Raw genomic sequence first — 21068 nt, forward strand, 5'->3', positions numbered from 1 at the left:
GAAACCCACAGATACAGGAGGGCTGACTGTATTTCCTATCTATTAGGTGTAACTGCTCTTTCTCTTGATGCTAATTATTAACTTAATACCTCAAATGCCAAAGTCTTATTTTTCACCTTGTACACAGACCTCTTTTTTAAAAAAATATTTATTTATTTAAATTTATTTATTTTTGGCTGCACTAGGTCTTATTGGAGAAGGAAATGGCAACCCACTCCAGTACTCTTACCTGGAAAATCCCATGGACGGAGGAGCCTGGTAGGCTGCAGTCCATGGGGTCACTAAGAGTCAGACACGACTGAGCGACTTCACTTGCACTTTTCACTTTCATGCATTAGAGAAGGAAATGGCAACCCACTCCAGTGTTCTTGCCTGGAAAATCCCAAGAACAGAGGAGCCTGGTGGGCTTCCGTCCTTGGGGTCGCACAGAGTCAGACATGACTGAAGCGACTTGGCAGCAGCAGGTCTTCATTGCTTTGCACGGGTTATCTCTAGTCGTGGCGAGCAGGGGCTACTCTCTAGTTGTGGTGCAAGGGCTGCTCATTGCCGAGGCTTCTCTTGTTGCAGAGCACAGTCTCTAGGCACATGGGTTTCAATAGTTGTGGCACATGGGCTCAGTAGTTGTGGCTCATAGGCTCTAAAGCAAGGGCTCAGTAATTGTGGTGCACGGGCTTAGTTTCTCGGTAGCATGTGGGATCTTCCCAGACCAGGTAATGAACCTGTGTCCCATACATTGGCAGGTGGATTCTTATCCACTGTACCACCAGGGAAGTCCAGATACAGACCTCTAATAGAAGTCTGGAATGTTGGTGGGTAGGTAGGTACTTTATCACAATAATTTTAATGGTTCTTCACCCTGGTTACACGATCTCCCAACTCCTTGGTAGCTGTATAACTTTATAGAGAAAGTAAGAAAAGAAAGGAAAAAATAAAAACAAAAACCCTGATATAAACCTCTTAAAAAAAGATGTGAAATATATTTTAAACATTCTATAAACAATATGTAAGATATTCAAACAAAGGAAATGTGATGCTTCTATTGCTTGTTTTGGGTGCTGCATCTATTCTCGCAAGGAATGTCATGGTCTTAAATTCTATACCTCAACAGACACTTCTGCACCTTCAAATTTACCTAATTATCAAAACTTTTTACCACCTGGTTTCCATCCACTCTAGACTTCCAAGTGATTAACATTTTTAATGATTCCTTGTAATTGCTCTGATATGATAATGTATGCAAGCACATGTGCATTCAAAAATATTCTTTCTTCCTTCTTTTCATTCCTGTGTGTTTTGGTCAGAAGAGGAAATGTTTTAGGAATGAAGATATAATGAGAAATTTGAGAAACCACTGATATCACTTGTGATGAGCTATGGTTGAAGGGAACCCAAAAGGATGACAAGAGTAGTTCTTTCTTTCCAAATATGGCCAAATAATGATTAATGCATTTACTGAATTCCCCTTAAATGAATCAAGTACCTCTCTTCCATGGGTAAACTGTACTGTCTTTTCCTTGTGTTTCTCAAAAGACTACAATAAAAACATTCTCCTTAGAGGTTTACTTGGTTTAACTTTTTTTTCTGCTGCTTTTTATGTTAGTTGTACACACTTCACATAGTGGTTGAACATGTAAGAAAGATATATCTTTATCTTTGATGACTTGATGACATGGCTATCCCTATAGCAGATTGTATTTTTTCAGAAGGGCTTCCCAGGTGGCTCAATAGTAAAGAATTTGTCTGCAATGCAGGAGACCCCCCTGAGTGCAGGAGACATGGATTCGATCCCTGGGTCTTGAAGATCAACCTGCAGAAGGAAATGACAACCCAGTGCAGTATTCTTGCCTGAAAAATCCCATGGACAGAGGAGCCTGGGTGGTGGGCTGCAGTCCATGGGGTCCCGAAGAGTCAGACATGATTTAGCGACTAAACAACAACAATTTATTCAGAAACTATGAAGTTGTCTAATTGAAATTATCTCTAGTAAAGTTTGTTTAAATACAGCAGATCCATTTGTCAAGCTGCAATACTCCCCACCCCTCACCCTCCACCTCTGCCTCAGGCAAGTGGAGAAAAAGTGGAATTCTTAAGAAGTTCAGTAGATTCCCAATAGGGTAATGCCCTAGGAAAATAACAAATGTTAGGTTGCAAAAATAATTGTGGTTTTGTTGATCTTTGACGTTTGATATTGGAATACATTCTTAAATATATTTTAATGTGCGTTTCTCTCTTTATTTATTTATTTATTTATTTTTGCTAATGACTCATTACTTGTTGTGTATTTTATATTTATTTTAGACTAGGGAAATGATGTCAGACAAAAAGCAAATTCAAGCAATTTTCTTATTTGAGTTCAAAATGGGTCATAAAGCAGCGGAGACAACTCGCAACATCAACAACACATTTGGCCCAGGAACTGCTAGTGAATGTACAATGCAATGATGGTTTAAGAAGTTTTGCAAAGGAGGTGAGAGCCTTGCAGATGAGAAGCATAGTAGCTGGCCATAGGAAGCTGACAACAATCAATTGAGAGGATCATTGAAGCTGATCCTCTTAGAACTACATGAGAAATTGCTGAAGAACTCAACCTCAACCATTCTATGGTTAATCAGCATTTGAAGCAAATTGAAAAGGTGAAAAAGCTCGATAAGTGGGTGCCTCATGAGCTGACAAAAAATAAAAAAATCATCATTTTGAAGTGTCATTTTCTTTTATTCTATGCAATAGCAACGAACCATTTCTTGATTGTTTTATGACATACAATGAAAAGTGGATTTTATATGCAACCAGCAACAACCAGCTCAGTGATTAGACAGAGAAGAAACCTCAAAGAACTTCCCCAAACCAAACTTGCACCAAAAAAAGTTCTACCACTTCTTCAAGCATCTCAACAATTTTTTGCAAGGAAAATGCTTCCACAACCAGCAGGAGGCAGAAAATGTTTAGAGTTTGTCAAATCCCAAAGTACAGATTTTTACACTACAAGAATAAACCAATCCATTTCTCATGGGCAAAAAACGTGTTGATTATAATGGTTCCTATTTTGATTAATAAATATGTGTTTGAGCCTGGTTATAATGATTTAAAATTCACATTCTGAAATCACAATTATGTTTGCACCAACCTAATAGAATCTGATATATCTATCTCAAATGGTTTTACTGAATTATGTCCTGGCGATTTTGGAATCTTGATCATTGATGTGGCTAATACATCAATAAAAGTGGGGAAAATGTTAGTTGCTCAGTTGTGTCTGACTCTGCGACCCTATGGACTGTAGCCCACCAGGCTTCTCTGTTTGTGGAATTCTCCAGGCAAGAATACTGGAGTGGATTGACATTCCCTCCTCCAGAGGATCGTCCCCACCCAGGGACTGAACCTGGGTTATAACTAATTAATGTGGCTAATTATATCATTAATTAATGTGGCTAAAATATATCATTAAATGATATAATTTTCTATAATATACAATAATGTTGCTTACTATATGACTTTTGTGTTTATATCCATTTATAATATATCAAGGCATAACTTCTTTGAAGAACACTGCTTAATAAAGACCAATGAAAACTGAGGAGTTGATGGAAATTCTGACATTACTTCCACCTTCTCCCCCAACCACTGCTCTTACCATCCACAAGAAATTGTTCATGACCTCAATTTGGAGTCATCTTTTACTCAGGAATATCGCATCTATAGCAGGTATTTAGTGCTTTAAGATGGCGAAAATTGCTTTGACACTCCTCCGACCAAGAAGTTGTGTCCATGTCCTTCTTTCCGAGAGTCTGGATACACTCTGTGACTGTTTTAACTGAAACAGAATAGCAGGAGTGAGTTGTGCCAGTTTCTGAGATGAGGCTGTAATAGACTGGCCGCTTCCACTCCCTGTCTCTTGGAGCGTATCTTGGATCTTCACCTGAGGCAGGAGTTAGCTGCTGTGCAAGAAGCCTGACTATACTGACACAGCCATGGGTGAAAAGTACCTGCCAAGTCTTTTCTGGTCCAGCCATCCCAACCTGGGCACCAAGACCAGTGGTCAAGGAGCCATGTTAGGCCTCCTAATCCCAGCAAACATGCCAAGAAGAAAAATGAAGATCCCAGACCTATGGCCCAGTCTAGCCATCCCAGCAGCTTCCAGCTAGTCAAGCAACCCCAGCTGTGGCCATAAACATCAAGTATCAGACTCACAAGCTGTCCCCGCTGTGCTGGCTCTAATCCCTGACCCACAGAAGCATAGGCATCATGGATACGGTAAGAGTTTCACAGGTGTGTATATGTTTGTGTATATCAAATTTCGTCCTTTAAAAATAGACGGTTTATTATTTATCAGTTATATAGCAAAAAAGCTATTGAAAAAGAAAAAAATTAGATTATTGTTGTTATATACCACCTAGTTTTCAGGTGGTTTATGATCTGATAATAGACAAAATGAATATGTATCTTCTATATTTTGTTTGAGGTTTCCCTGGTGGCTCAGTTAGTAGAGTCTGCCTGCAGTGCGGGAGACCTGGCTTCAATCACTGGGTTGGGAAGATCCTGTGGAGAAGGAAATGGCAGCCCACTCCAGCGTTCTTGTCTGGAGAATTCCCCAGACAGAGGGGCCTGGTGGGCTACAGTTCATGGGGTCACAAAGAGTCAGAGTGACTAACACTTTTATTTAGTAAAATTAAAAATATAAACATAAACAATATATAAACTTAAAAGATATATCAAATAGTGTTTTTTTTTAATAATATTCAATTTGTTTTAATGTCTATGTGATTAAGACTATAAGATCATTGAATGTTTGACTTAGAAGAAATCATATTATGGATTGGTAGTAGTAGTGTTGGTATTGTTTTTAAGATGAGTGACTTTCCCACCAGAACAGATCTGAGGCATGCAATATATTCACTTGTGTGTTCCCAGATCCCAGTCCTTTCACTAGACCACAGTAGGTGTTTAACAAATGTTTACTAAAATAAGAAATGAAGTATGAGATAAATACTTAAATAGAAAACTCTCCCTTTGTTTTAATATCTTTATCTTGCACATCTTAAAACATGTTGCAAAGAGTTGCTGTGCACCAGCAGAGTGCATCTGAGGTATTCAATATTAAACCAAAAATTCAGATACATAATAACAGTGAACACTGATGAATACTTCCTAAATGCCAGACATTAGAGTTGGTGCATTCCTTCCTGCTACTTAACATTCTTTTTATTCTCAGTTTTACACACAAGAACAGTGAGGCTCAGAAAAATAATATACCTAATATTGTAAAAAGTTTTCATGTGACTTCAGCACCTAAGGGCCTAATACTGCTTCATTCTTAGACTTTTTTACACAATAACATTATTTACTAAATAAATTAACATAAAATATCAATAAATTAACTTTATTTTCTAAATAAAATAACACAATTTGACCACATTGACCACGAAGAATAGGACCTAGTGAAGAACACAAAAGCAAGAAAAGTCTGTAATCTTTATTCTGCCCATTTCTTCTTTATTGTAGGCCAGATTTATATGATGTTTATTATAACTGCCTGTTATGAAAGACTAATCAATGGTTAAAGCCAAATTAAAGATTCTCATATGAAGAATTTTCAGAGAAATAACTTCTGATCAAAAAAAATCTTCCTTTAACCAAATCTTAAACCTCATTCCATCATTGTTCTCTATAATCTTAAGAAGGATTCAAAAGATAGGATAGTATATTCCAAAGACTTCAGAGGGGAAATTCTGTTTAAAATTTTTAATGTTAATAGTAATGAGCACATTCAGATTTATGCCTGATTTTATATATATTAGATTTATAAAATATTTGTATTCTTGCTATGATTAATTTAGCATACATATATAAATTTCTGTATGAATTATATATATCTAACTTGTGAATATAGTTTTGATAACAAAATTGGTATACAGATCAATAAGAAATTAGGGAGGAAGCATGCTTTATGAGGAGAAGGCAATGGCACCCCATTCCAGTACTCTTGCCTGGAAAATCCCATGGATGGAGGAGCCTGGTAGGCTGCAGTCCGTGGGGTCGCTAGGAGTTGGACACGACTGAGCGACTTCACTTTCACTTTTCACTTTCACGCATTGGAGAAGGAAATTGCAGCCCACTCCAGTGTTCTTGCCTGGAGAATCCCAGGGACGGCGGAGCCTGGTGGGCTGCCATCTATGGGGTCGTGCAGAGTCAGACAGACTGAAGCGACTTAGCAGCAGCAGCAGCATGCTTTATGAGGAAGCATACTTTTTGGAGTAGGACGTGGCAACCCACGCCAATGTTCTTGCCTGGACAGAGGACCTGGTGGGCTACAGTCTGTGGGGCCACAAAAAGTTGGACAAGACTGAGTAACTGAGCACATGCTTTATGAACAGCTAGTTTTAATGAGTCTTCTTGATCTAAACAAAAAAGTATCAAAACTCTTCATTTTCTCAATGAATACGTTTATTCTGTGTTTTAAGTTATGGCAGAAATGTTTCACAGGAACTATTCACTTTCTATTACTGTGACTGTATTTTTTTTTATTAATTGTACTGGTTCTTTGTCCACTAAACATTAATAAGCATGAAGAATCATTGTGCTCTATATAAGAATGTTGAAAAATGTAAATTTTCTTAAAAATTTTCTTAGATTTACTTTCACTATAGTCTTGCAAATAAAATAAGCACTAGTATTTGTATATTTTTTGTTTATTTTAATACTTTTTTTTTTGGGGGGGCCACATAGTACAGTATATGGGATCTTAAGTTCCCCAATCAGGGCTCAAACCCACACCCCCTGTACAGGAAGTGCTGGGCCTTAACCACTGCACCACCAGGGAAGTCCTGTGTTTGTTTTTAATAAATACATCATTGGAGTGCTCATACATTTCATTTTTGGATCAAATGGAATTTTAAATTTAGAAGATATATACCAATATAGTTTTAAAAATTCTAATTAAAATGTTTTTATTCTCATTCCAAAATATCTACCAACAGTTTATATTTTTAAAATATTGATACATATATGAGTAAAAGAAAATCAGACATTTATTTGTACAAGTGTATTTCAATACTTGAACTATCTAGTGCCCCAGAGGTGGAAGGAAAATAACATTGTTAAGATAATTAATTTCTCTAGTTATAAATCAATATTTTATAACATGACCTAACCAAGTCCATATGCTTTTTTTCTGTATAATTTCACTGTGTTCTCTAATTTATAAAAATGTTATATATTTTAAATTATCTATTGCCTCATCCAGTGCTTGCCAATTTTTAAAAAGCACTGAAATAAGTAGCTCTAGGTGGTAGTTTGTTTAAAAGAGAATATTATCTTATGGTCACTTAAATTCAACTTTCTCAAACTTCTTTATAAAAGCAACCAATTAATCTTGCCATAAGAGCCTCTGGGCTCTACAGTGAGTACAGTTTTTCTTTAAAAATTGCCGATTTCATTGACCCATACTCCATCACAGAAGTTTTAGTATTTTGCCAGGGAAATTAGTAATGCCTACTGACCAATATGCCCTATTTAGTGTACCATTTCATCAAATGCTAACATGTATGTCTCTATGACTAGTGACTGCTGAGTCTCCTCATGCCAGACATTTTTCTTACTACGTGGAGTAAGGTGTTAAGTTGATAGATTTTGATGACATTTAAAATGATTACTCAGCAGTAATTATTGGGTAAAAGAAAAAAACTGCAATGTCTCCTGTTTCTTTGAAATTGTATAAACAGAAGCTTTCTTGACATGACACCTCAACTAAAATTTAGTAAAGTGAAGAAGTGAAGTGAAGTGAAGTCACTCAGTCATGTCCGACTCTTTGCAACCCTGTGGACTATAGTCTACTAGGCTCCTCCGTCCACGGGATTTTTGAGGCAAGAATGCTGGAGTGGGTTGCCATTTCCTTTTCCAGAGTATCTTCCCGACCCAGGGATCGAACCCAGGTCTCCTGCATTGTAGGCAGACGCTTTACAGTCTGAGCCACCAGGGAAATGTTCAAAATTTAGTAAGGAATGTTTCAACACTTAAATATGTAAATCCACTTAGTTTGAGTAAAGTAAATATCAAGTTACGTTTATTTTTTAAGCACATTCCCCAGTATCTTAATAAAATTTAAACTGATTTCATTTATTGGTTCTATAACTTTAAAATATAATCTACCATGAGTCCACCGGAGCATCAATTACATTGTTTATATCAAATAAGTTTAAATCTATGAATGTATAATGACACTAAAAAATAAATATATCATTGGTCATCTTTGGAGGATATTAGGGAACGAAAGCATTATTCTGAAAATCAGTAATTAGAAGGAAAAAAATCAAACATTTATTCTGCCTCTCCATAAAGAAATGTGCCTCAGGACAACCAAATGGTTGATGAAGGAAAGTTTCTTTTTATATAATTAGCTGCTCAAATAGTAGAAAAAGGAAAGACAATAAGAATAATGCCATTTTATCCCTCTAAATTAATTAATGGATTTAAGCAAAGATAAATTACTTCAAAAATCACAAGAAGAGAAACAACGAGGCAGGTTGCCTTCTGACTGACATACACACCATTGCCTATGACATAGTCCTTTGAACCTGAATATGATCAAGCCTCTTGATCTATTGATCAATTTACAGAAAATCCAAGAAATACAGAAAAGATGAAGGAATATATTAAATGACAACAAGAGGTGCAGTTGGCAAAATTCACACTGTGGAACTTATAGAACAAACAACTCAGTTTCTTGCACAAATAAATTGCAAGGAAAATAAACAGAGATGGATAAATTCAGACATAACATTACATAGTAGTTTTAGACATTTTTTATTTATGGCTGACAATATTTTTAATTTTATTTATTTATTTATGGGTGACAATATTTTAAAATTTTAGTTATTTATTTATGGCTGCACTGGGCCTTTGCTGCTCTGTACAGACTTTCCCTAGTTGTGGCGACCGGGGGCTGTTCTCTTGTTGCTGTGCACAGGCTTCTCCTTGTTTTGGCTTCTCTTGTTGCAGAGTACAGGCTCAGTAGTTGTAGCTCACAGGCTCTAAAGCATGGGTTCAGTATCAGTAGCCCATGGTCTTAGTTCTGGCATGTGGAATATTTCTAGACTGGAGATTGAATCCATGTGCCCTGCATTGGCAGGATTCCCAACAACTGAACCACCAGGGTAGTGCCTAGAAAATATCTTTTTTTTAAAAACTATTTGTGTTTTAGAGATTCTTCCTGTTGCTGTTATTCAGTCGATCAGTTGTGTCTGACTCTTTGTGACCCATGGACTGCAGCACGCCAGGCCTCCCTGTCCCTTGCCATCTCCCGGAGTTTGCCCAAGTTCATGTTCATTGCATTGGCGATTCCGTCCAGCCAGCTCATCCTCTGATGCCCTCTTATCCTTCTGCCCTCAATCTTTCCCATAATCAGGGACTTTTCCAATGAGTTATCTGTTCACATTAGATAACCAAAATACTGGAGCTTCAACTTCAGCATCAGTCCTTCTAGTGAACATTCAGGATTGATCTCCCTTAAGATTGACTGGTTTGATCTCCCTGCTGTCCAAGGGACCCTCAGGAGTCCTCTCCAGCACCACAGTTTGATGGCATCAATTCTTTGGCATTCTGCCTTCTTTATGCCTCAAAACTGTATGTGGCCACTGGGAACACCATTGCCTTGAATATACAGACCTTTGTTGGCAAAATAACGTCTCTGTTTTTCAACACACTGTCTAGGTTTGTAATCACTTTCCTGCCAAGAAGCAATCATCTTCTGATTTCATGGCTGCAGTCACCATCCACAGTAATTTTAGAGCACAAGAAGAGGAAATCTGTCACTGCTTCCACTTTTTCCCCTTCTATTTGCCATGCAGTTATGAGGCCAGATGCCATGATCTTAGTTTTTTTAATATTTACTTTTAAGCTGGCTCTTTCACTCTCCTCCTTCACCCTCATCAAGAGACTGTTTAGTCCCTCTTCACTTTCTGCAATTAGAGCGGTATCATCTGCATATCTGAGATTATTGATGTTTCTCCTGCCTATCTTGATTCCAGCTTGTAACTTGTCCAGCCTGGCATTTCTCATGATGTGCTCAGCGTATAGGTTAAACAAACAGGGTGACAGCAGACAGCCCTCTCGTACTCCTTTCTCGATCTTGAAGCAATCACTTGTTCCAAACAGGGTTCTGTTGCTTCTTGACCTACAGGTTTCTCAGGAGATAGGTAAGATGGTCTGGTATTCCCATCACTCTAAGAGCTTTCCACAGTATGTCATGATTCACACAGTCAAAGGCTTTAGTGTAGTCGATAAAACAAAGATAGATGTTTTTCAGAAATCCCCTTGCTTTCCCTATAATCCAGCGAATGTTGGCAATTTGATCTCTGGTTCCTCTTCCTTTTCTAAACCCAGCTTGGACATCTGGAAGTTCTTGATTCATGTATTGCTGAAGCCTAGCATGGAAAATTTTAAGCATGACCTTTCTAGCATGGAGATGAGTGCAATTGTCCGATGGCTAGCACATTCTTTGGTACTACCCTTCTTGGGAATTGGGGTGAAGATTGGCCTTTTCCAGTCCTGTGACCAATGCTGGGTCTTCCAGATTTGCTGACATAATGAATCTAAAACCTTGATGGCATCATCCTTTTGGGATTTGAATAGTTCTGCTGGTATTTCATTGCATCTACTAGCTTTATTAACAGCAGGGCTTCTTAAGGCCCACTTGACTTGGCACTCCAGAATGTCAAGATATTTCCTATCAATTCATTAATAAAGATTTAAGATAGAGATGTAATCTATTTTTCTAATTTTTAAACTATTGTTTCTCTTTTCTAGGGTAATATTAATAATAAAAACCTCAAGCTAGAAACCAGTCTCTCTTTCATTGAAGGAAGAGAAAAAGTAATCATGTAGAATTCTTTCCATCCTGACCTAAGGACAGCCTTTCCATTCTTACCCTGGAGTCCTGTATTAGTTTGCTAGGGCTGCAATAACAAATAGTAGACTGGGTTGGCTTTAACAGTAGACATTTATTTTCTCACAGTTCTGGAGACTAGAAGTCCAAAATCAAGGTGCTGACAGGTCTGGCGTCTTCTGAAGGAGATCTGCAAATCTCCTTGTTTTGCAAATGGTCACCTTTTTCTTGTGTCCTCATATGGTCTTTTTCTGTAAACATGTGTCCTGGGTATCTCTCTGTATGTCCAATTTCTCTTGTAAGGACATCAGTCACATTAAATTAGGGCTGACCCTAACACCCTTATTTGAACTTAATCACCTCTTTAAGATTCTGTCTCTAATAAGTCACATTCTAAGTCATATTCAACATGAATTTTGCAGGGATGATTCAGCTAATAACAAGGCCTTTCAAAATCTCACCATATTCGTTTGTAATATCAATGCCATGTGTGTGTGTGCTAAGTCACTTCAGTTGTGTCTGGCACTGTGACCCTATGGACTGCAGCTTGCCAGGCTCCTCTATCCATAGGATTCTCCAGGCAAGAGTACTGGAGTGGGTTGCCATTTCCTCCTCCAGGGGATCTTCCTGACCCAGGGATCAAACCCACATCTCTTATGTCTCCTGCATTGGCGGGCAGGTTCTTTACCACGAATACCACCTGGAAGCCATATTAACTGCTTAAAATGGTTTGAAATATAGAAAAAACTTCAGTGTTGATGCAAAAGCTAAGCCATCAAAGCTCATGCAATTAATTACAAAGCTACACTTTGCAAATAGTCTGTAGCCAAACATTTCTAATCATTGACTCTCACACCCTAATTCTCCAGACATGTGCCCTCCAATATGGCAGCCATATGTGGCCAGTGAACACTTGGAATGACTGGTCCAAACTGAGATGTCAGTCTAAATCCCTGAATTTCAAAGGGTTATTAAGGGAAAAACAAGTCAACTAAGTAATTTTTGTATTGATTACATGTGCAAATATTTTGGATATATAGATTATTAAAGTAACTTAATGTTTCTTAGTTTTTAAAATTATGCTTACCAAAAAGTTTAAAATTACATTGTGGCTAGAATTATATTTTATTGGATGGTGCTTTCCCAAATGCAGGTATGTATCATCTGAATTAAGACTTGCTTTGAGTCTTTCTTAGACCTCCAATTTATAATTCACCACAAATCCCTTCTCTTTTTGCATTCCCATTAATTACCCAGGGACAGAATTCTAGCACTTTATCCAGTCCTTAACACATATTTCCAACCTAAGAGACACTTGCCATTTGTTAGGAAGACAATCTGTAATGCTAACTTAACAAATTCAACTGAAATGTTATATTTATTGAAATTTCAAGTGATGAGTAATCCTATTGCCTTTCATCTTTCCCCTGAGAGAATAAGAGTAGTTGACAAAGATACTCTCGTTTCTCACTTACTAGTAGTACTAAAAAGTCTTATGTTCTAATTTCACCAAAACACTAGAACCGAGATTATCAGGGTTTCTAAAAATTTTAAGTGATTATTTTATGTACACGCAGCTGCTAGATCCTATGGTGGGATATGCATTTTGGTTTGTTTTTAAAAATGTTGACGAGTTGAGAGGAAGAACTATAGATAGTATTTGAAGATCAAGAACTTATCACTTTTTCAGGAACATAAAATATGGTTAACATTCACACCTTTTAGAAGTATTTATTTTCCATTTTAAAAATAGCATTGTTGGGTTTAATTTAAAGGAGTGCTAGAACTTGAATCCCCAAGGGGCACTGGCACATTCATAGACTGAAAGCATTTAAAAATTCCTGTTTGCTATACTTTGGTTTAAGCACTTTCATATAGCTGGAAAGTGGACAGAGGGGAAAAATGCTCAATTTGCACAGTGAATGATTACAGGAAAGACAAAAGCTAATGGCCCTGTTATTTAACCAACTTAACCTTTACTTAAAATTGTTTTTAATTTTCAAAGCTAATTGGGCTATATTAAACTATATGCCCCTCCCAGTTGGATTTACCTGATATATAGAAAAGCAAAAAGGAACCCTTCCTCTAAATCCTTAACCTTAATTGAAAAATTTTTATTGTTTATATTCATATGAGGGGGAAATGTAAATTACATTGTTTCTCAAATATATTAAATTCTATCAATAAAGTTTTTGACTTGTGAGCCTTGTAGCTCATTTTCAATGGATATAATTTTATATCCTAAGTATGATGTCAAGCATACCTTCTAAATTCCTTAAACTGAATAAGCTATACTTACCATCAACACTTAAGATGTAAAATTTTTCTCTAAAACTTGCATTTTATAGTTAAATCTGTAAAAAATCCTATTTTAGCAAGCTTGATTATATCAACTGTTAAAACTTTATTTTACAAGCAATAAGAATTGGATCAAATAATTATTATAATCCAGAGGAATTATTTTATAACCATAGCAAATGCCATTATACACACTGCCAATACAGATTTAATAGACAATACTGAACTGTACAAGAGTTATTTATTTTTCCTTAATCTCAAAGCTATTTTAGTAATACAAAAAGCCATATTAACATTTCTCCATTAGAAAACAATGTGATGTACAAAACTTTGGATGAAAAGATATATGTCAAATTTCACTTAATCATTTGGTGGAAAATCCCACTCCATCGATACCACCCAAAGTGTTTTAGGCAATGATTAAAATCAAAGTAAGCATCTTAATAAACCCCAGCTGTTAAAAAAACAGACCTAGCAATATAGTTGGCTACATAGTATTTTTGACTACTCCGGGTTACTTTTTAAAATCCATTTTTTTTTCTGAGTCTTACCACATACCAAGTGCTGTACTTGTCCAAGTAGGTATTTGAGGAAAAGTTGGTAATGTAGAAGACCCCATAAAGCAGTCCTTTGGTTACCATATTTGACTTTTAACTTTTAAACATCCTCCAAGATCAAGGAACCCCAACTAAAAGTACACACTCTTCCAAGGGTTATTTGATTTTATTAGTGGGGAGGGTGTTGGTAAAGAGGTCATCAACTATTATTTATAATCCATTATTCCAATTAAAAGCACATGTCAAAAACTAATTTGTTATTTTTCTAATGAGTTTAAGATTTGGCATTCAGTTATTACCAACGTGGTTCACCCTACAAGGCACACTGCTCAAAAACAGCAAAGCAGGTATGCATAAATGCTTTTCTTTGCATTTAGTGAAACCCACATTTATCTTAAAATGCAGTTGTTTAAGGTCCAGTGAAGAAAATAAATCCAGTTATGGGGTGGTAAAGAGCAAAGAAGGGTAACTAGTAAATTATTACTATACAAAGAAATTTTATTCTCTATCTTTTCCTTTGAATAACAAGATACTAACACACTATTTTCATTAAAAAAAAAAATGCTTGCAACTATTGAACTGAGGCAAGTACAAAGGCCCATAAACCAACAGTATCGTCCATTCATCACCATTATTTCTTTACATTAAGCTTGTTCTCCTAAAGTATAATGCATACTCTAAGCTATAACTTGGAAATTAGCCAAGCACTAAGCAATTACAATGGCAGGTTAATACACCATCAGTTTTTAAAACACATTCGGTCACTTTTCATGACCCACCTCCAGCTTGAATTGAATATATTCTCAGTATAAATTTGTTTTGGGATCTGCATGACAAAAAAAAATGTAGTTTTATGACATTTTCACATAAGACATTTAAATAGTCTTCAGATCATACCACTTTTGTATTAAATGATTCATCCTGACATGCTATATATAACTACAATAAAAATAACTTCAATTTTTAAAGAAAACTAAATGAAATAAACGTTAACAGATTTGACATGGAATGTTGTAAGATATTCCTGTATGTAATCTGATATTATTGATTATAAATTTCTGAGTTTGAAAACTTCAGATTATAAACCACAAGAAAATTTACTCTTGATGGCATGCAAGATCTTTTTTCAAAATGAAACCAGGACCTCAAAGTCTCAGTATTTTATCAGAACATAAAGAAACACAACAAATTTGTACATTTTATTCACATTTATTTTTCGCTTTTAGTGTGCTCACAGAAAATTAGAACACCTTAAGCAGGAGTTTAATAGCAATTTTTGTAAGCAAAGTTACATTCCATCTCTAAGTCAAATTGGTCAAAGCTTCTCCAGTATTTACAAAACATGATAGACAAGATGCTACACAAAACCATTGCATCTGAAGATTTTTTCCTTATTCTCAAAAGACGACTGGAAAAGAAAGCATTGTCTGCTGTAATCAAAAACATACCACAGTATAAACAGTAACCATTCCACTTATCACAGCTTGGTTGAGTTTAAAATTTGTGTTTAAAAGGTCCAAGATGACTGCAGTTTTACAAAAATGGGCAGGGTGGAAAGTTGCAAACTTCATGTGCTTCTGGATATCAAGATTTGTTTTTATACAATAGTCACAGTTAAAAACACCCTGCTGGTAATACATAATTACACTTTATTAAGGTCATAAACCAGCAATAAACAATAAAGCCTATACAACTTGTAGTTCTACTTAATCACTGACTGGTACAGCTAACATGAGATAAGTGAAAAGTTCCTATGGTTTAAATGAACTCCTAAGACTATGATCTTTTTAAAAATCTGGGTATCGGTGTTTTTTTTTTTTCTCTTTCCTTCTTAGTCAAGACTTGTAGTGTTGTAAACCTGCCTCACAAAATACATCGTAATAACTTTTCTTAAAAAAAAAAAAGACTAAGCCTTTACATCATCATTTCTAGTGGTACATTATCTTGGCAATGTTATGCACCACTTAAATTTCTCCATGGTGGCCCCTATCACTTCATCTGATATCCCTTTTTGACCCACCCATCTCCTTCATATATGGGCATGTCCATAGATTGACAAAGTTTACAATTTTGAATAAAGATGCAAAGTATGCAAAAAACATTAATACTGATGCAAAAAATAAAAATAAAAGAGAAACAAGGCAGAGGAAGGTATTTAAGCTCTCCTCGACCTGTTGGAATGGTGGTAACAGAATGATCTGAGATGGGATCTGTGGGGAGTGGGTTAAAAACAAAATCTGTTGTTTAAAAAAAAGTAAAATAAAAAAAGACATCTTTAAAATCAATCCCTGGTTGTAGACAAGTTCTCCAAAACCAGTACCTGGCACCACTCCAACAAACAAACGGGGGGAGAAAAGTTCTTCGATTATCTCAAAAAATCTTGCCCTTTTACTCGGCTGCCTCCGCTGGGGGCGCTTCTGGACTGCACTCGGGGTGGGCCTCCTGTGAGGGGGCTGCGCAGGCTGACGACGCCGGGGCGGCCGCCGCCTCCTCTGCGGGCGCCGCCTCCTGCTCTGGGGGCACGCCGGGCCCAGCGGCCGAGGGCACCTCGCAGCCGGCCGCGCTGGCCCCGGCCTCTTCTGCCTTCTCCTCAGCCTTGCTGGGCTCTTCGACGGCCTTAGCCTCCTCGCTAGCGGGCGGCTTCTCGGGCGCGACGGCAGCCTCCTCGGGCTTGGCCTCCTGCGGGTCGCCCCCCGCCGCCCCCTCCTCGCCCGCGGCTGCCTCCTCGGCTGGCGCCGCTGCCGGCTCCCCGGGGGCCGCACCCGCCTCGCTGGCGGCTGCAGCGGCGCCCCCAGAGGCCTCGTCCTTGCCGCCTTCGGCGGAGGCGCCGGCGGCCCCTTCGGCCTCACCGCCCTCGCCTGCCTCCTTCTTGTTCTTCTTGAAGGAGAACCCGCTCAGCTTGAAAGACTTCTTGAAGGAAAAGCGCTTCTTTTTTTTTTTCGGGGTCTCGTTGCTGGGCGAGGGCGTGGCCCCGTCCTCAGCCTTCGGCGAAGACGTCGAGGAGGCGGCAGAAGCGGCCTCCCCCTCGGCGGCCGTGGGTGAGCCGGGATCGACGGCCTCGCCCTCCACAGGGGCCTCCTTCTCCGCGGGGCTGGCCCCGGCGTCGGGGGCAGCGGCGGCCGGCTCATCTTTCTCGGCCGCGGCGGGCGACGCCGCTCCGCTCCCGGCGGCCGCGGGCTCCTCCTTGTCGGCAGCCGGGGCGCTGCCGTTGGCCTGCAGCTCCTCCTTGGCGCCGGGCTCGGCGGCCGCGGGAGAAGCGTCGCCGTTTACCTTCACGTGGCCATTTTCCTGCGGGGCAGAGAAAGCGGGAGGTCACTGAGGGGGCCCGGGCCTGTCACCCCCGCCCCCACTTCTGGGCCGGGAGGGTCCACCGTCCCTCCGGGCCCCTCAGGTTTTGCGCATCCTCTCCCTTATGGGGAGGCGCGGTTGGATGCCCAGACGAGAGTTCCTTGAAGACTTGGGGGCAGTGGTGTTTGGGGTGCCTAAAGGCACTGCGGGGGCCTCGACCGCGCAACAAATTCCGAGGCCTTAAGAGGGCCGAGTCCGAAACATGGAAAGCAAAGGGTAACCCACTCCAACCTTCGCCTCACGGGCTTTAGGATGAGTCATGTAATAAATGATACACCAAACGCCCGTTGGAAGGAGACACAGAGCCAGAGCCAGTGATCTCTGCCTAGGTTACACGTCCCCCTTTCTCTCTAAACTCTAAAGGCCTCTTCAAAACACCAAGAACTCCCAAGGGGGATCCCAGCGTTCCAGCCCGAAGCGCCTAGACTGCGCGCGCAAAGCCCCTAAACCCCAAAGACCTGGGGTCGGCAGGGGGCGCTGCGCCTCCACCAGCTGAGCTTGGCGCAGGCAGGCGCGAAGGGGCGGGGCCGCCGGGCCACCCCGCCCTGCCCGGTCGGGCCCTGCCCGCTGGCCGAGGCGCCCCCGAGCCCGGATAGCTCAGCCCAGAGTCCGCAAACAAAGCTCAGGTGGCATCCTGGTCGGCATAAAACCAACAAGACAGGGGGAAAACCATTATTTCAGAGGTCTTGTCTCTGCTTCCACGCCCACCTTTGCCTGTGATTCTGCGAAGCCCGGGCGCGCCCCGGCGGCTCATTTTGCATTTTTAACGGGTTCAAAGCCTCTTGGCAGAGCCTGCCTTTCCTATTAGGTTAGGGCAGGCGAAGCAACACGGCCTCTGCTCTAGGAAAAGAGGCGTGGTGGTTGCCTGGTGTTTGTGAAGCAGCCACCCTTGGCCGACCTCTCGCGCCCACCCAACTGTGGCCATCTGCCTGGGTTCGGGCAGCGCCGGGGCAGCCCCCGCAGTGGTCCAGGCGCCACGCACACCAACAATCTCGACTGAAACACACGAACTGCCTCCTGTTGACCATCTGGACAGGTTCTTCAAGGACCCACAGTCTTCCCACCCTAGGCAGACCATTTAAAAGTCAGAAGGGTGTGTAATTCCACAGACAACTACGAATAAAGACTGAGAACAGTGAGAAAAGCCCATCGAAAGGTAGTGAAACCTGCCCACCTCCAGCCAGCCAGCAACCTTTCCAAGAACCCAGGTCACGCCGCCTCGGTATACAATAAGACAGCTCTCCTTCCCTCCTCAGCCTTTCTTCACCGCCATCCCTACTGCGCTCCCCCCACCCTTCTCTACCCCCCCCCCACACACACACTCACACCAGTTTAGAAATCCTGAAGGCGACCCAGTCTCGACAACAAACACGAGAGCCACCCAAACACCTTTGTGCCCACCAAGCACAAACGCAACCTGGCTGGGGGTGGGGGTGTGGGGTAGCACCTAGCTAGTCAGGTTCTGCCAAGCTCCAAACACGCCATTTTAAACGATTTATCACTTCTTTCCTCCCGTCTACACAAGAATTCGCCAAGATTCTCTGGGAACCATTACTTTGGGAGTCGGGGGAGACCCCACCTATGAGAAATTGACAATTTGGCTATCGCTTTCCATTCAACTTTCACACTGGAATCTGGCCACGCTTCTCTCCGCCGAATGCGCCTCGGGCACGACCAAGGAAGGAAGGAGAAGCGCCAGGACTAGAGAAAGACACCAAATAAATAACCAGAACCACAGGTAGAATTTACCTGCCCATTCGCTTTAGAAGGCGACGAGGCCACAGCCGCCTCCCCGGGCCTCTCCGCGGTGGCTTCTCCCTTCGCGGCGGTCTTGGAGAACTGGGCACCCATGCTGGCTTCTTCAACAAAGAAACTCAACAGATCCAAAGGGGGAACAAAGAGCTTCGGGTTGGTGTAACGACGGGGCAAGCGGCAGCAGCAGCGGCAGCAGCAGCGGCGGCAGCGGCAGCAGCACACACACCGGAGGGAGGGGGGAGTGGGGGTGGTGAAGAGGACAGAACAGAACCGATTAAATACACGCCGGATAAAAAAATTTTAGTCGTAGAGATCAAAAAGCAGCAGCGCAGGAGGGAGGGGAAAAGGGTGGAAAAGTCGAGCACAAAAAAAGGAGCCCAAGTTGTAGTTTTTTAAAAAAAAGAAGTAATAAAAAAATCCCAGATTTGTAGCCGCACTGTAGACAAGAGGAAAATGGAGAAATCTCCCTGGTTGCTAATAAGATGCGGGGTCCAACGCCCAAGTGCACAGATGAATGGGCTCGCGGGCGCTGACGCGGCCCCCGCGCTCACCGGCCAATCCGCGCGCCGCACACAAAGCAGGGGGCGGGGTCTGCGCGCCCGGCGAACAATGGAGCCGCGCTTTGCAAACGGTTTGAAAATCAGCCTCAGACCGAGAATTAATGTCCTCCAAATAAATAAATCAATTAAAAAATACATGCCTTTCGCCTCCTTCTGCTTGAAAATAATAATGCAGTACTGAATTGGCTTGCTTTGTTTGCAATTAATTAACGCGGGGGGGTAATTGTGGATGAGGGCGGAGAAAGCGTTAACTTGACTCGCTTTGGCTCTAGTCGGTCTATAACCGTGTCTGTCTCCTTCCACTCCCTCCCCTCCCCCATCTTCCCGTGTGTTTATGTGTATGTGTGTATGTACGCAAGTTTTTAAGACAATGGTTGGGATTTGGGTGCAGCATGTTTTCTGTGTCTGTTCTATATAGGTTTCACGATCTTGCACAGGGTTTGTTCTTCTAACTGTTGCAAATGTGAAATCGCCCCAAATCGAAAGGTATTTAAACCAAGAAGATCGAATTTCATCAAAAGAGATCGCTAGTTAGAATTAGGTCTGTAGGCCAGATGTGGAAAATGCAAAACCAGCAAGCAGACGAAGCCACACTCTCTTCTCTATCCCACATTGACATGAAATAAAATATTTCGAGATTGGCCTCTGCGCTCATCAACCCTCGCCCCTCCCCCATCCCTTATTAGTGATCCCCCCAACACACACACAGCAATATAAAGTGAGAATCATGAACAAAAGATCGATAAGGCTTGCATTTTATCACTGTATGAAATGACGGTTTTCGTCTATGGTGAAATGAGACACAGTCTAGAGTGTGCGAATCCATATTTACAGTTGGGATGCGGTTCGCGTCGCTATGAATCTTTTTCAGTCTACTGCCAGGATCAGATGGACTCTTTTTTTCTGAACGTGTGTGAATGTGCAAGCAAGCGAGTGGGCTCCTGGAAGGAAGGGAGGCAGCAGCGATGAAATTCTGAACATCCGGATTGATTATTACAATTTCTAAGGAGAAATTACATATTGAGAAATAGCAAGAAGATCCCTGAACGCTCCAAGCCTAACTTGGGTTAGAGAAATAGCTTCTATAAGGAAACCCAGGGTATCTCCAACTGCACCTCTGGTCGCGGAAATACCAGACGCTATTTGTGCGTGAAAGACAGCGCGCTGATTAAATAATGGAGGGGGAGAAGGTAGGGGCAAAAATCAAGGATACATACACTTATACATCCTCTTATAAGCATTCTCCTACCACCTACATTTTTGCTCCCAAAGTTTTCACTCGTGTCCAAATCAGACTACCTTTTTTCGTTTACATTTAGTGATCTCGAAAAGAATAACCTTTCGTTTATGGAGGTGAGAAGCAGTCGAAAGTATGGTTCATTTCTCCTGGTGCTGGCTCTGAATTCTCAAAGTTTTATTTTTCTGCTCATTGTAGGGACATGGGTCACACTCTAGAGTGAAAAAGACGGTTAGTTCAAGCCAATAACTCTTTGTTCAAGTATTGCTTTGAAAGTCACCAAGTTGCAGATCTTTACAAGCTTAGTCTTCTCACTGTCCACTTCTTCAGATGCATCATTATTCCATCACGAAGTCATACTCCCCAGAGCCGACGTTAAGGCGTTTCCGTCGAGGTGTATCTTGCCAAACATGTTATCATCCTTAAGGGAGCCC

General features: G+C 40.8%; 1 protein-coding gene and 1 long non-coding RNA gene across 2 annotated transcripts; one reads left to right on the forward strand and one right to left on the reverse strand.

Annotated features, from left to right (window-relative positions):
* Nucleotides 1-13263: 13263 nt before the first annotated feature.
* Nucleotides 13264-19343, reverse strand: MARCKS (myristoylated alanine rich protein kinase C substrate). The gene is made up of 2 exons (XM_081529607.1): nt 18832-19343; nt 13264-17022 (listed from the first exon to the last, which is right to left on the reverse strand). Exons 1-2 carry the CDS (start codon nt 18931-18933, stop codon nt 16123-16125), a joined length of 1002 nt encoding a protein of 333 aa, XP_081385733.1. The 5' UTR covers nt 18934-19343; the 3' UTR covers nt 13264-16122.
* On the forward strand, nt 17562-19532 carry LOC145521253 (uncharacterized). The gene is made up of 2 exons (XR_014065268.1): nt 17562-18238; nt 18608-19532. It is a non-coding gene; the product is annotated as an uncharacterized LOC145521253 (long non-coding RNA).
* The last annotated feature ends 1536 nt before the right edge of the window (nt 19533-21068 follow it).

This window comes from Giraffa tippelskirchi, chromosome 9, assembly GCF_054371585.1.
Source record: "Giraffa tippelskirchi isolate mGirTip1 chromosome 9, T2T-mGirTip1v1.2.pri, whole genome shotgun sequence".
NCBI classification, from domain to species: Eukaryota; Metazoa; Chordata; class Mammalia; order Artiodactyla; family Giraffidae; genus Giraffa; species Giraffa tippelskirchi.

Excerpts from the sequence above, each read along its gene's own strand:
- MARCKS (XM_081529607.1), bottom strand. The coding sequence starts at position 18,933 with ATGGGTGCCCAGTTCTCCAAGACCGCCGCGAAGGGAGAAGCCACCGCG. Across the intron at positions 17,023-18,831 it reads CTTCTAAAGCGAATGGGCAG|GAAAATGGCCACGTGAAGGT; the intron begins GTAAATTCTACC and ends TCTGCCCCGCAG.